The 15,679-nt window shown below is 44.0% G+C and overlaps 1 protein-coding gene across 1 annotated transcript in view; it reads right to left on the bottom strand.

The window, feature by feature from the left end:
* The window catches only part of adgra3 (adhesion G protein-coupled receptor A3), a 200,285-nt gene that overhangs the window by 28,517 nt on the left and 156,089 nt on the right, over positions 1-15,679 (bottom strand). Inside the window, exons 11-12 of the mRNA XM_038791486.1 lie at positions 15,147-15,308; positions 14,697-14,909 (exon numbers count right to left, since the gene is read on the bottom strand). Coding sequence (XP_038647414.1) covers positions 14,697-14,909; positions 15,147-15,308 — 375 coding nt within the window. The remainder of the gene's footprint in view (positions 1-14,696; positions 14,910-15,146; positions 15,309-15,679) is intronic.

Genomic DNA, 15,679 nt, shown 5'->3' with positions numbered 1-15,679 from the left:
ACGCCCAGGACAATAAGTCCTAAGAACCGCCCCAGCAATCAAGGAACGGCCCTAGGATTGGGGGGTTCAAAACATTTCGTTTGGGAAAAGGCCCAATCGATCCCAAGCAGGTAAGGGAGTCCGCCCAAAGGGGCGCGGACCCCCTGGGACCTATAAAAGAAAGGTCCCACACATGGTTCAGTCTCCTATCTCCGGCTCCAACCTCCAGACCCCTGTCTTCTACATCAGCCGTTGAGCAGCAGCCACCAAAACATAAGTGACTAAACAACGACCGCTACCTGAAACCGGCATTGCTGACACCCTTGCCAACTGATTCGAAGCCTGCAGACCAGAACAGAACAAAGGCCTTGTTCCCTGACCTCGCAGTTCCTTCTTAGCTAAGTATTAGTTGTTTAGTGGTAGAAGTAAGTTTAATCTTTAGCGTGTGCATGAGTGTTATTATAATTGTGTTATAATAAACTCTAATTGTTTTGGACTTACTAATTGGTGTACAGCTTTATTGCTTTGAACTTGATCTTGAAACCTGTAGCGGTGTCTTAACGGCACCTGGCGACTCCAGAGCTTAGAACGTGAAACAGAGCCAAAGCGAGTGTTAAGCACACTCACCCAGAATTACCAACATTTAGTGGCGACATCCAGACGGGACTCGATTAGAAGTGGCCCCCCCACTCCGAGAACACCCAGAAATTTGAATTGGAAATCTAATTGGGAAAAAGGAAATACCACAGGTGTTCAAGGAGTTCAAATCAATAACGATAATTCGGAAGTGTGTTTTTGCATGCGTAAGTAACAGGGTTGTAAGGTTAACCTGAGAGATTTTTGTTGCAACAATCTGTCGGGAGTTTTATAATCGTAACATAGCAAAAGCCATACCCGTATTTTAAAACATTACCTGATCATCCCCTGTTCCAAATTAAAGACAGAAAGAGGAAATGGCCATGCGGCAATGGAACGCCTCATGAATCCAGAACAGTTCGTGGTCGCAGCGACCAACAGTAGTAGAGTAGGCCAGTGTCCCGTATGGGAGCTGGAACTCCGGAAATATCTCAAAGGGAAAGGATGGCCCCTTTGGAGTGAGTTTTGTGTGAATGAGACGACAGGTCCCGGGAGTATAGGACATACTTGGTGGGAAAACCTCTCTCAAATTCATAAAAAGAATCTAAGTAAAGCACGCAAGCCGATGGTAATTGTGTCCTGTTTGGCACAATTGCGAGGCACAGAGGAGGTCGTTCGGACGCTCCGAGCAGAGTTAGAGGAGAGGAATAGAATGAGTAAAGTGGATGTCAGGGACATCGAAAGGGAAAACCTCGAGCTAAGAGGGAAGCTGGCAGAGAAGGGTAGAGAAGTGGATGATGCCAAGAAGGCACATCAGTCGTGTCTAGCCCATCTGAGCAGTTCCCAGACCAATACGAAAAAGCCTATCAAGATGTGCAGCGTGCAGTCCTGATACGAGAAGAGTCAGAAAAGCAGGTAGAGGCATTGCAGAGGCAATGCTCTGACCTAAAGGCAGCTTTAAGAGCACTCCATACTGCCACCACTGAGCAAAGACAGAGCACAGTGGACCACGCAAAGTGTAGGAAGCAGATTGCAGAGCTGCAATCGTTGCTTTCAGTACAGAATGGGTTCCAAAGCACCTTTGGAACACAGTTAGATGAGGAAAATGCCCCAGATTGGCAAGAATTGAGCGAGACAGCACAGCGCTATGTTCAGGGAACATGTGCGCCAGCAGCGCAACAGAAGAGGAAAGCACCCCAACCCCCCACAGATCAGATAGCACCCGCACCTATGAACCCAGTCACCACCCAAAGAAAGGCAACCACAGACGGCGCACCCGACATCACCTACACCACCCCCTTAACTGTAACACAACTCAGGGACGCGTGTGAGAAAATCACCCCGTTTCTCCCCACCGCTAACCCCCACCAATTTTTCACGAAAGTGAAACAGCAGGCTACCATGTACGGCCTGGATGAAAGAGAGCAAGTGAAGCTCACAGTTTTGAGTCTAGACCCATCGGTAGTTGCAGCCCTCCCCGACCCACAGAACATTGGAGGAGGCACACTAGAGGAGATGCATACATCCATTTTAGACGCGATAGGGTACAATAGAGGAGACCCAGTCGAAGGCCTAAATAAATGTAGGCAAAAGAGGACAGAGCATCCCACAGCATTCGCAGGAAGGCTGTGGATCTATTTCACTGCCGTTTTTGGCGAATTAGACCGCGCACATTTAAACCGAGACAATATGGTTAAATGGACCTGCACCAAAATCTCCCATGCCACAGTTGTGGGACAGAATGTTTGTAGTAGTTATGACCCCTCAGAAGAGGCCCATAATGAGAAATGGGTTCTGAAAAGATTGTCCCGCGCTTGGGAACAATCTGTCCAGGGCAAAGTTAAAGTGAAGACCCCAGAGGAAGCTCAGGCTGCAGCAGATATTCAGGCAGTGGAGAAACGGCATCGAGGACCCGCCCTGTCTGAGAACCCCCTTTTGGTCCGCTAAGCTCGGGTACAGCACAGCACGCCCTACCCAGGGATCCCATTCAAATCTTACCCGTAGCGGCCCATACGCAACTCATTCGACCTTTTCGTTCCAAACTTTGGTTTCATTTTTCTTTAAGTTAGCCCTTCGGCAGCCATCCCATATGCTATTTACATCCAGGAACATTCGGATGGTAAATCGCAAAGCCTGCGAGACGGCTCGCAGTGGAAAAGGTGTTAGGTGTATGTCTGGTCCTAAATTCGCTTTTGAAAAAAAAAATGAGGGGAGTCACAGGGTGTGACTTGGCCATTCATTTAAGGGACAATTGGAATGAGAGGACAGATACACTAACATTACAGATATTAAACTATGTATTGACAGATACTGTGCTTGATCCCATAGCTTTCGAACAGTCGGAGGAGGGATCACAGCAAGATCAGCCATACAGAAGGAAGAGAAGAAAGAAGACCACGATGGAAGCCTACATATTTTTAGTTACTGTTGTTGTATTTTTGCGCGCGGACGCAAACCATATTTCCCCCATGACCCCCGCCGTTAATGTTTCCCACACACCGACTTCTCAAAGCCCAGTGATGAACAGCGAGGTTCAGACCTGGTGCACAAAATTCATGACCTGGTACTCGCTTTCATATATCATTGAATCATTTTTGGTGATTTCAGTTCTCTGCATCATAGTGCAGACCCTCAGGATGAGAAAATGGAAAAGGAGAGCCTCCCGCTCTTGCCCCTCAACCATTTACAGAGTTCAATCCCCTACTTTCGGATTCCACCAAACCCCCCAACCCCTTGATGTATAATGAAAGATTTAATTTAATGCGATCTGTAAATAAAAATGATTATGGATGTATTATAATGTTCTGTACTCGACTGCCGAGTCAGAAAGCGAGATGTAAAGATACTGTGGTATGAATGAGTAAGACTTTAGAATTTTATAGGATGTAAGGCTTTAGAATGTCATAGGATGATTAAACGTGAGACGAGAGTAGTTTATTACGATAGTTAGAGGTTCCCGATTCGAATTGCTAATGCATGTCCCCTTTGACATAGCGCCAATTAGAAAATGTTAGCTAAAAGTTTTTGCCATAGTTGAAGACAGAATAGGCGCCCTGGAACTCGCTGAGGTCAGGGAACACAAAGGAACCGTACTTAGGTGATCCTTCACGATTTCTCGTGAGGATCACAAGGAGGGAGTGTAGCCACCTGAGATGGCCACTAATGAACACAAAATGGAAGACTGCAAAGAGTGCAGGGAAAACGGACATGTTAAAGAGCAAACAGCTTGCAGAGCAATTAAGTATTGGGACAACTGCAGAAACCGGTTTCTGACGGCTGCAGAGACCAGGCATCGCTGTGAATGAGAAGCCGTTAGCATACTAATGAGGTGATACCGGGCAATCCCAGATACAATGGACACAAATTAAATATCAATCGATACATTCTATAGGAGGCCAGACCCAGTGGCGCCAGAGAAGCCCAGGACAATAAGTCCTAAGAACCGCCCCAGCAATCAAGGAACGGCCCTAGGATTGGGGGGTTCAAAACATTTCGTTTGGGAAAAGGCCCAATCGATCCCAAGCAGGTAAGGGAGTCCGCCCAAAGGGGCGCGGACCTCCTGGGACCTATAAAAGAAAGGTCCCACACATGGTTCAGTCTCCTGTCTCCGGCCTCCGGCTCCAGCCTCCAGACTCCTGTCTTCTACATCAGCCGTTGAGCAGCAGCCACCAAAACTTAAGTGCCTAAACAACGACCGCTACCTGAAACCGGCATTGCTGACACCCTTGCCAACTGATAGCGATTCGAAGCCTGCAGACCAGAACAGAACAAAGGCCTTGTTCCCTGACCTCGCAGTTCCTTCTTAGCTAAGTATTAGTTGTTTAGTGGTAGAAGTAAGTTTAATCTTTAGCGTGTGCATGAGTGTTATTATAATTGTGTTATAATAAACTCTAATTGTTTTGGACTTACTAATTGGTGTACAGCTTTATTGCTTTGAACTTGACCTTGAAACCTGTAGCGGTGTCTTTACGGCACCTGGCGACTCCAGAGCTTAGAACATGAAACAGAGCCAAAGTGAGTGTAAAGCACACTCACCCAGAACGACCAACAGCAATGCCATTGAATATCAAAGGGCAATGGTTACATTCTCTCTATCTGGAGATGGTCATTGCCTGGCACTTTTGTGGCACAAAATTATTTGCTACTTGTCAGCACAAGCCTGGATACTGTCGAGGCTTTGTTGTATTTGGGATATGGGACTGTTTCAGTAACTGTGGAATTGCAGATGATGCTGAAAACTGTGCAATTATCAGTGACCATAGAATAGAATTTACAGGGCAGATGGAGGCCATTCGGCCCATCGAGTCTGCACTGGCCCTCGGAAAGAGCACCCTACTTAAGCCCACGTCTCCATCCTATCCCCATAACCCAGTAACCCCACCTAACATTTTAGATACTAAGGAGCAATTTAGCATGGCCACACCACCTAATCTGCATATATTTTGACTGTTGAAGGAAACTGGAGCACCGGAGGAAACGGAGCAGACGGGGAGAAAGTGCAAACTCCTCACAGAGTCACCCGAGGTCAGAATCAGCCTGGGTCCCTGGTGTAGTGAAGCAGCAGTACTAACCACTGTGCCACCATACCACGCATCCCCACTTCTGATCTTATGATGGCAGGAAGTTCATTGATGAAACAACTGACGATGGTTGGGTCTACGATACTATCCCGAGGAATTCCTGCAGTGATATCCTGGAGCCGAGATGTGACTGACCTCTAACTACAACAACCATCTTCCTTTTTGCCAGATATGACTCCAACCAGTAGATCAGTTTCCCCTGGATTCTCATTTACTCCAGTTTCCCTCAGGCTTCTGGATGCCTTTCTAGGTCAAATGCAGTCTAGATGTCACGGGCAGTCATTTTACCTCACCAAGTGGAACAATTAACACCGGGGATGCAAGAGAGGCCAGAATTATGGGAGCGGAGCGCAGATATCTCTTGGAGGTTTGTGGAGCCACAGGAGATAGGGCGGGGTAAGGAATGGGGACATTTGAAAACAATTATAAGAATTATAAAATCAAGGCATTGCTTGACTGGAAGTGAATGTAAGTCAGCAGCACACAGGTGCTAGGGAAACAGGTTTTGCTAGGAGCTAGACATGGGCAGCAGAGTTTTGGACAACATCAAGTTTTCAGAGGGTAGACTATGGGAAGCCAGACAGGAATGTATCGTAATAGTTGTGTCTGGGGATAACAAAGGCACGAATGACAGTTTCAGCAGCAGACGAGCTGAGACAGGCAAAGTCGAGTGATGTTATGGAAATGGAAATAGATGGTCTTAGAGATGGCATGAATAGGAGGTCAGAAGCTCATCTCAGGATCAAATTTAACACCAAGGTTGTGAACAGACTGGGTTTAATCTCCGGCTGCCGACAGAGAGAGATTGAGTTGGTCGCCAGTCCAAAGATGTTCAGGTTAGGTGGATTGGCCATGCTAATATTGCCCCAAGGTTAGGTGGGGTTACAGGGATTGGAGTGGGGGGATAGGTAGGGTGCTCTCATCAGAGCAAGGGCCGGTGCATACTTGATGGGTTGAATGGCCTCTTTCTGCACTGTATGGATTCTATCATTCTATGAATTGAGTTTGGAGTGGGAACCTAAAACAATGGCTTCAGTCATCCCAATATTTAATGAGGAAATTTTTGATCACTAGATGTCAAATAAACAATCTGTTAATTGACCAATAAGATAGAAGTCTAGAGAGGTGATTGTGAGGTAGAGTTGGATATCATTATTCATGTGAAAACTTGCTTCAGACACACCTACTCAGCTAGACAACTGTATAGAGATAATGGAGGTGGATTCTGTGGTCAATTGTGTCAAAAGCTGCAGACAGGTCAAGGAAGATGACAAAGAAAAGTTTATCTTTATCGTAGTCATGTAGGATGTTATTTGTGACTTTGATCAGAACAGTTTCGATACTCTGGTGAAACCTGATTGGAGGGCTTCAAAATTGATTCCAGGAAAGATGGTAATGGATTTGGTGGAATCAACACATTAAAAGGCTTTGGAGATGAAAGTGAGGTTTGGAGGTGGGCGGTAGGTAGGGCGCAACGATGGTGGGGGTTAAGGGGTGATGACAACAGATTTAAAGGAGAGAGGGACAACATTTGAAGAGGGAGAAACATTTACAATATCAGCTAATGTGGAGGCCAGGTGGAGGCCTCCCTGTTGCCAAGGTCCAGGATGTCTCCGAACGGGTAGCGGGCATCCTGAAGGGGGAGGGCAAACAGGCAGAGGTCATTGTACATATTGGTACTAACGACATAGGCAGGAAGGGACACGAGGTCCTGCAGCAGGAGTTCAGGGAGCTAGGCAGAAAGTTAAAAACAGGACCTCAAGGGTTGTAATCTCGGGATTACTCCCTGTGCCACGTGCCAGTGAGGCTAGAAATAGGAAGACAGAGCAGCTAAACACGTGGCTAAACAGCTGGTGTAGGAGGGAGGGTTTCCGTTATCTGGATCACTGGGAGCTCTTCCGGGGCAGGTGTGACCTGTAAAAGGAGGACGGGTTGCATCGAAACTGGAGAGGCATAAATATCCTGGCCGCGAGGTTTGCTAGTGTCACTAGGAAATAGGGCCAGTATGGCTCTGGGGAAGAGCAGACAAGGAGATGTTGCTGGAAACAACAGGACAGGTGGCCTGAAGTGCATATGTTTTATTGCAAGTAGTATAACAGGTCAGGCAGCTGAACTCAGAGCTTGGATTAGTACTTGGAACTATGATGCTGTTGCCATTACAGAGACCTGATTGAGGGAAGGACAGGATTGGCAACGAAATTGGATTTAGATGGTTCAGGCGGGATAGAGGAGGATGTAAAAGGGGTGGAGAAGTTGCACTACTGGTTAGGGAGAATATCACAGCTGTACTACGGGAGGACACCTCAGAGGGCACCGAGGCTATATGGATGGAGATCAGGAATAAGAAAGGTGCAGTCACAATTTTGGGGGTTTACTACAGGCCACCAACAGCCAGTGGGAGATTGAGGAGCAGATAGGTAGACAGATTTTGGAAAGGAGTAAAAGCAACAGGGTTGTAGTGATGGGAGACTTTTAACGTCCCCAATATTGACTGGGACTCACTTAGTGCTAGGGGCTTGGACGGGGCAGAGTTTGTAAGGAACACCAGGAGGGCTTCTTAAAACAATATGTAGATAATCCAACTAGGGAAGGGCTATACTGGACCTGGTATTGGGGAATGAGCCCGGCCAGGTGGTAGAGGTTTCAGTAGGGAAGCATTTCGGGAACAGTGACCATAATTCAGTAAGTTTTAAAGTGCTGTTGGATAAGGATAAGAGTGGTCCTTGGGTGAATGTGCTAAATTGGGGGAAGGCTAATTATAACAATATTAGGTTGTTTGAGGGTAAATCAACATCTGACGTGTGGAGGCTTTCAAATGTCAGTTGAAAGAAATTCAGGACCGGCATGTTCCTGTGCGGAAGAAGGATAAATACGGCAAATTGGGAACCTTGGATAATGAGAGATATTGTCAAAAAGAAAAAGGAGGCATTTGTTAGGGCGAGAAGGCTGGGAACAGACGAAGCCTTTGTGGAATACAAGGAAAGTAGGAAGGAACTTAAGCAAGGAGTCAGGAGGGCTAAACGGGGTCACAAAAAGTCATTGGCAAATAGTGTTAAGGAAAATCCCTAGGCTTTTTACATGTACATAAAAAGCAAGATGGTAGCCAGGGAAAGGGTTGGCCCACTGAAGGACAGGCGAGGGAATTATATCTATGGAGCAAGAGGAAATGGGCAAGGTACTAAATGAATACTTTGCATCAGTATTAACCAAAGAGAAGGAATTAGTGGATGTTGAGTCTGAAGACGGGTGTGTAGGTAGCCTGGGTCACATTGAGATCCAAAAAGATGAGGTGTTGGGCATCTTGAAAAATATTAAGTTGGATAAGTCCCCAGGGCCTGATGGGATCTACCCCAGAATACTGAAGGAGTCTAGAGAGGAAATTGCTGAGGCCTTGACAGAAATCTTTGGATCCTCACTGTCTTCAGGTGATGTCCCGGAGGACGGCAGAGTAGCCAATGTTGTTCCTTTGTTTAAGAAGGCTAGCAAGGATAATCCAGGGAATGACAGGCCAGTGAGCCTTACGTCAGTGGTATGGAAATTACTGGAGAGAATTCTTCGAGGCAGGATCTACTCCCATTTGGAAGCAAATGGACGCATTAGCGAGACGCAGCGCGGTTTTGTGACGGGGAGGTCATGTCTCACTAACTTGATAGAGTTTTTCGAGGAGATCACAAAGATGATTGATGCAGGTAGGGCAGTGGATGTTGTCTGTATGGACTTCAGTAAGGCCTTTGACAAATGGCAGACTGGTACAAAAGGTGAAGTCACATGGGATCAGGGATGGGCTGGCAAGATGGATACAGAACAGGCTAGGTCATAGAAGGCAGAGAGTAGCAATGGAAGGGTGCTTTTCTGATTGGAGGGGTATGACTAGTGGTGTTCCGCAGGGATCAGTGCTGGGACCTTTGCTGTTCGTAGTATATAGAAATGACTTGGAGGAAAATGTAACTGGTCTGATTAGTAAGTTTGCAGACAACACAAAGGTTGGTGGAATTGCGGAGAGCGATGAGGACTGTCAGAGGATACAACAGGATTTAGATCGTTTGGAGACTTGGGTGGAGAGGTGGCAGATGGAGTTTAATCCAGACAAATGTGAGGTAATGCATTTTGGAAAGGTCTAATGCAGGTAGAGAATATACAGTGAATGGTAGAACGCTCAAGAGTATTGACTGTAGGGACGATGGACAGAGTGCTTTCGGGGGTGTGGGTCAGAGAGGGGAAGGTGTCTGACATCTATAAGGTAATACAGGAGGTGGAGGAGTCGTCAGTGGAGGAGCTGAAGGCTAAATGGGAGGAGGAACTCGGGGAGCAGATAGAGGACAGGACTTGGGCGGATGCCTTGGAGAGAGTCAACTCTTCCTCCTCATGTGCGAGGCTTAGTCTCATCCAATTTAAGGTGCTGCACCGGGCCCACATGTCTGGGACTAGGATGAGTAGGTTCTTTGGGGGTGAGGACAGGTGCACCAGATGTTCGGGGAGTCCAGCGAACCACGCCCGTATGTTTTGGGCATGCTCAGCACTGGAAGAATTCTGGAAGGGGGTGGCGGGGACGGTGTCGAGGGTGGTCGGATCCAGGGTCAAACCAGGGTGGGGACTTGCGATTTTTGGAGTTGCGGTAGAGCCGGGAGTGCAGGTGGCGAAAGAGGCCGGTGTCCTGGCCTTTGCGTCCCTAGTAGCCCGACGAAGGATCTTGCTGCAGTGGAAGGATGCGAGGCCCCCAAGTGTGGAGACCTGGATCAGTGACATGGCAGGATTTATAAAATTGGAAAGGGTCAAATTTGCCCTGAGAGGATCAATACAAGGGTTCTATAAACGGTGGCAGTCTTTTCTGGACTTCCTGGCTCAAAGATAGGTATCTTGGTCAATAGCAGCAGCAACCCGGGGAGGAGTGGGGTAAGCGGGGGGTGTTCCTTATTGTAGTTTCTATTATGTAACTTAATACTGTGTTGATTTGCGTTGCTGTTAATATGCTGTGTTGTTCATGGAGGTGGGGCGAATGTTTATGATTGCTATTATTATTATTGTTATTTTTGGTATTTTATTATGGTTCGTTGTTGTATAAATTCAAAATTTTTCAATAAAAATTATTTAAAAAAAAAAAGAGTATTGACTCTCAGAGAGATCTAGGTGTACAGGTCCACCGGTGGAGAAGGTAATCAAGAAGGCTTACGGCATGCTTGCCTTCATTGGCCAGGGCATTGAGTGTAAAAATTGGCATGTCATGTTGCAGCTGTATAGAACCTTAGTTAGACCACACTTGGGAGTATAGTGTTCAATTCTGGTCGCCACACTACCAGAAGGATGTGGAGGCTTTACAGAGGGTGCAGAAGAGATTTACGAGGATGTTGCCTGGTATGGAGGGCATCAGCTATGAGGAGAGGTTGAATAAACTCGGTTTGTTCTCACTGGAACGACGGAGGTTGAGGGGCGACCTGATAGAGGTCTACAAAATTATGAGGGGCATAGACAGAGTGGATAATCAGAGGCTTTTTCCCAGGGTAGAGGGGTCAATTACTAGGGGGCTTAGGTTTAAGGTGCGAGTGGCAAGGTTTAGAGGAGATGTACGAGGCAAGTTTTTTTACCCAGAGGGCAGTGGGTGCCTCAAACTCACTGCCAGAGGAGGTGGTGGAAGAAGGGACGATAGTGATGTTTAAGTGGCATCTTGACAAATACATGATTAGGATGGGAATGGAGGGATATGGACCCCGGAAGTGCAGAAGATTTTAGTTTAGACGGGCAGCATGGTCAGCACAGGCTTGGAGGGCCTAATGGCCTGTTCCTGTGCTGTACTTTTCTTTGTTCTTTGTTTGTAATGGTTTTTATTAGAGACTAGGGCGCCAAAGGTGGAGATGAGGCGGCGTTTGGGTAAATCAGTGGCTGCAAAAATGCTGTGGCGAAAGGAGGGCCAAAGGCTAGATAGTTGTGTTTTTCAAAATGCTAAATGAATTGGAGGATAATTTTGTATCCAGGGACAAGTATGTATCAAGGGACAATTAGTGAAGGTAGGGTTGAAGTATGGATGGGGAATGTGGGTGGTGAACGATACAATGAAATGCTCAGAAACGCTTTTATCTGTACTTGGTATGATTGGGATTAGCAAGATCTTGTGAAATGGTAATGTTGCAGGGCTGGCCATGAAATAGGTTGCAGAGTTTACATGAAGGGAGAGATTTAGGAAATATATTAGAGGAGATAACATGGACGTAGTAACTGAACCAGCATTAATACATTTTTTAAAAACATGCTTTTTGAGGGAAGGAGTTTCACCCTTCTATAATCCTCTGAATGAAGAGATTCCTAACTTCTCCCCTATATGGCTTGTCTCAATTTTAAGATTATGCTCCCTTGTCTTAGTCTCCCTCCCAGCAAACATCTCTTTCTCTCAATCCACCTATCCCTTTCAAAGTCTAAAAATCTCAATCAAATCACCCTTTCACATTCTCTATTCAGAAGAGTACAAGCCTAGCTTATGTTGTCTCTCCTCATAATCTAACCTTTGAAGTCCTGGTAACATGCTGGCGAATCCCACAGAAGTGCCTTTCACCACTTATGTAATACTCAAATCAAATCCTTTTTGGTCCAAAATGGAAGATCTTAGAATTACCTGCTTTGAAATCCATCTGCCACAGTTCTGTCTACTCAACTAGTAACATTCCTTCGTAATTTTATATTCCTAGCTACAGTACTTGCCATGCCACAAATCTTTATCTCAACAGCAAACTTTGATATCTGGCTCCCGATTGCATTACTTAAATTATTGATAAATATAGCGAATAGTTGAATCCTTAGCACAGATCCTTAAGGGACACCACTAGTTACTGCCTTTAAATTCCAGTACATTCCATTATCCTCTTCTCTGCTTTCTATCTAGCCAATCTTCTCACCGGGTCCATAGCTTGCCTTTAATTCCAGTCGTTTTCATTTTGGTTAACAGTCTCTTACGCAGAATCTTATCAAATGCTTTCTGGAAGTCCATGTAAACTGCATTTCCATTTCTATGTCTATTACTTCAGTTCTAGAACTCTGTCACAAAAAGCTGTGAAGGTGGGTCATATGAAAATTTCAAAACCAAGATAGATAATTTTATGTTCGGCAAAGTATTAAGGGATACTGAACCAAGATGAGTAGATGGAAGGAACAGATCAACCATGATTTTTCACTAAATGGCAAAGCAAGCTCAAGGAGTTCAATCAGATTCAAAAACAGCTTTTTCACCGCTGTACTAGACTCCTCAATGACCCTCTTGTGAACTGACGTGATTAATACTACACTCTTGTATGCTCTACCCAATGTCGGTGTCTGGGTATTTACATTGTGTACCTTATGTTTCCCTATTATGTAATTTCTTTTCCTTTTCATGTACTAAATGATCTGTTTGAGCTGCACGCAGAAAAATACTTTTCACTGTGCCTCGGTACACATGACAATAAAACAATCCAATCCCTATGTATCACATCGTTGAGCTTTTATATTGGAAAAATTCAATCCATCCAAAATTTCCCCTTTCTTGAGAGAAAATTGTTTAATATAAGCATTCACTGCCAAATATATAAGTTGACCAAAAAAAATCGAAAGGTACACATGCTCGTGTGCTTCAATGTTCAAATCTAAAGTGCAGGTACTAGATATGCACCATCAACTGGTGTATTCTCTATGACAATGTCTCTATCAATCAGAGTCCACTTGCCATACAGAATACATTTGTCATTTCACTTACATTGCTTTCTTGTATTTTGTACTGATGAGGGTAAGATGGAAAGTTGAGCAAAAAATGCCTTTTTTTAAAGCAATATTCTGGTGAACTGGTGTGACGACAATAATCTCTCCCTCAATGTCAACAAAACAAAGGAGATTGTCATCGACTTCAGGAAGCATAGTGGAGAACATGCCCCTGTCTACATTAATGGGAACGAAGTAGAAAGGGTCGAGAGCTTCAAGTTTTCAGGTGTACAGATCACCAACAGCCTGTCCTGGTCCCCCATGCCGACACTGTAGTCAAGATAGCCGACCAACAACTCTACTTTCTCAGAAGACGAAGGAAATTTGGCATGTCAGCTATGACCCTCACCAACTTCTACAGATGCACCATAGAAAGCATTCTTTCTGGTTGCATCACAGCTTGGTATTGAGCCTGCTCTGCCCAAGATTGCTTGAAACTACAAAAGGTTGTGAATGTAGCCCAATCCATCACGCAAACTAGCCTCCCATCCATTGACTCTATCTATAATTCCCACTGCCTCAGAAAGACAGCCAGCATAATTAAGGACCCCACACACAGTGGACATACTCTCTTCCACCTTCTTCCGTCAGGAAAAAGATACCAAAGTTTGAGGTCACGTACCAACCGACTCAAGAACAGCTTCTTCCCTACTGCCATCAGACTTTTGAAAGGACGTACTTCGTATTAAATTGACCTTTTCTCTACACCTTGCTATAACTGTAACATTATATTCTGCAGGCTCTCCTTCCTTCCCTATGTACGGTATGCATTGTTTGTATAGCATGCAAGAAACAATATTTTTCACTGTATACTAATACATGTGAATAATAAATCAAATCAAAATATTTGATCGTTTTCTCTTCAGTGTGATTTTAATTATAATAAATTACTATACGCTGATAAAAGATTTGACAATGTCAACAAAGCAGAAAAGTTAATATGTATAAAATACAATTAGATTCTATTCAGGAAGGTTTGTATAGGAAGCTAAACTGAAGCCATATTGTTTGGATATTCGGTCATAATCATCCTTTAACATAAACAGTTAGGTTCTACAATCCGCATCTATTCACATGCCTAACATAATTAACTTTCCCCATCTCCCACCAGTACAAATACAGTCATCTAATCCATGTACAAAAACTTTACAATTTCATATCGTCACTCAGGTTTTAATAAATGTATATACAACAATCATAGAACTGGCACTGGAACATTTTACTGCTTGAATCAACATTAAGTATTTCCAGACTGAGTGCTAATAAAGTGCCCTGGCAATAATCTATGAAAAGCAGCCTTGCCTGTACAAGTGCAGCGACAGAAACATCAATTTCCCATAGCAATCTTGGTGAGATTTCCAATCTAGTTCCAGTTAACGCTAAACTCACTGTTATTTTAACGTAAAGAATATTAACAGAATAAGGAGATTTTCAGTACATCAGTTAGGGCTGAGTTCACCAAGTTCTCAGGTAAATTGCTTTGTGATTTCTAACCACCTGGTTCTCTTTTACTGCTCGTCTAAGAGTTGACTGTAGTATTTTAACACGAGCACTCAATAATAAACTGAGAATTTGAGCAGGTTGCTGAAATAGTCACATAATAATAACATTTACTAATAATTAGTAAGAATCCATGGAAGTTAGATGATTTAGCCTACCTCCACAAACAATTATTCAGAAAAATTCCCGATTTCAATGTTGTTCAATACTTTGCAAAACCATTCTCGAACATTAACCAAGGCAGTTATATCAGAACAATTACATTCCAAAAGCACCACAATTAGAACTTTATAGAAAAATAAAATGTACAGATATCTTTCTCATCCGTAATTACTTTCTTACCTTTATTACAAAGCTGGAAAGTGTGTTGCTAATATTGCCAGGGCTGCATTTAAAACTGAACTGTTTGTCCAGGTTGCCATCAGGATCTCGGCGTGTAAAGTCAGAAAGTCCTGTTCGGTCTGCCATGGCTACCTTCTGGAATACAGTGCAAGTCATTCCAGTGAAGCCATTAGCCTTCACCACAGAAGCTTCCATTGCAATGTTTGGAGAATACTGTAGAGACAGTAGTTAAGTTGTTAGATTGCATATCTATACAATGATCAACATATTTATTTTGGGGGGAAAACTGCAAACAAGGACATGGGTTTTGATATCTTTAACGATGAAACATGTTTTAGCAAAAAAGAATTGACAATGGCTCATAAATGGGCAGAAGGCGAATTACACCTTTGTTTTATAAATATTAATATTTTAACAACTACAAAATATTTTAAAGCTCTTTTTTCTTACTGTGGAATAAACCAGGGCTCCACTTGCTAGCCTGTAAGTAGCAATGCGTTGTAAACACTGAACAATTCGAGTGCAGGCCTTTGCTTCCCACTGAGCCAGCCAAAGGACATGCTGATCTGCTAACATGATGTTACTAGCAATATCCACCATGACATCTCCAAGCTAAAACAAACACATTTAAAAAAAAAGCCAATGCAACTATTAGAAAAAAATACAATCCTTTGACATAAAACATTTTCAGCACTATTAAACAGTGCAGACTATTAAAATCCCAGTTCGATCAAAACTGACAATCTAACAATCTTTGGAAACATAATAAAAATACTATTATTTTTTGTTAAAATATTGAATACTGCCAGATCACATTTTCTTCCACAGATGGAATGCTTACATAATAGCTGGTAATGTTTAACATTCTAATGCCAAAAATGTAAAACAATCTTTATGACACTGCATAGATTGCATAAACTCAGTTCAATATCTGTCCCCATCAGATTTTAAAACATAATCCAAACCAAGTAAAGCAAATGGGA

This window comes from Scyliorhinus canicula, chromosome 3 (genome assembly GCF_902713615.1).
Source record: "Scyliorhinus canicula chromosome 3, sScyCan1.1, whole genome shotgun sequence".
Taxonomy (NCBI): Eukaryota; Metazoa; Chordata; class Chondrichthyes; order Carcharhiniformes; family Scyliorhinidae; genus Scyliorhinus; species Scyliorhinus canicula.
The sequence above is the reverse complement of the archived record's forward strand: the minus strand, read 5'-3'. Positions and strand labels throughout refer to the sequence as shown.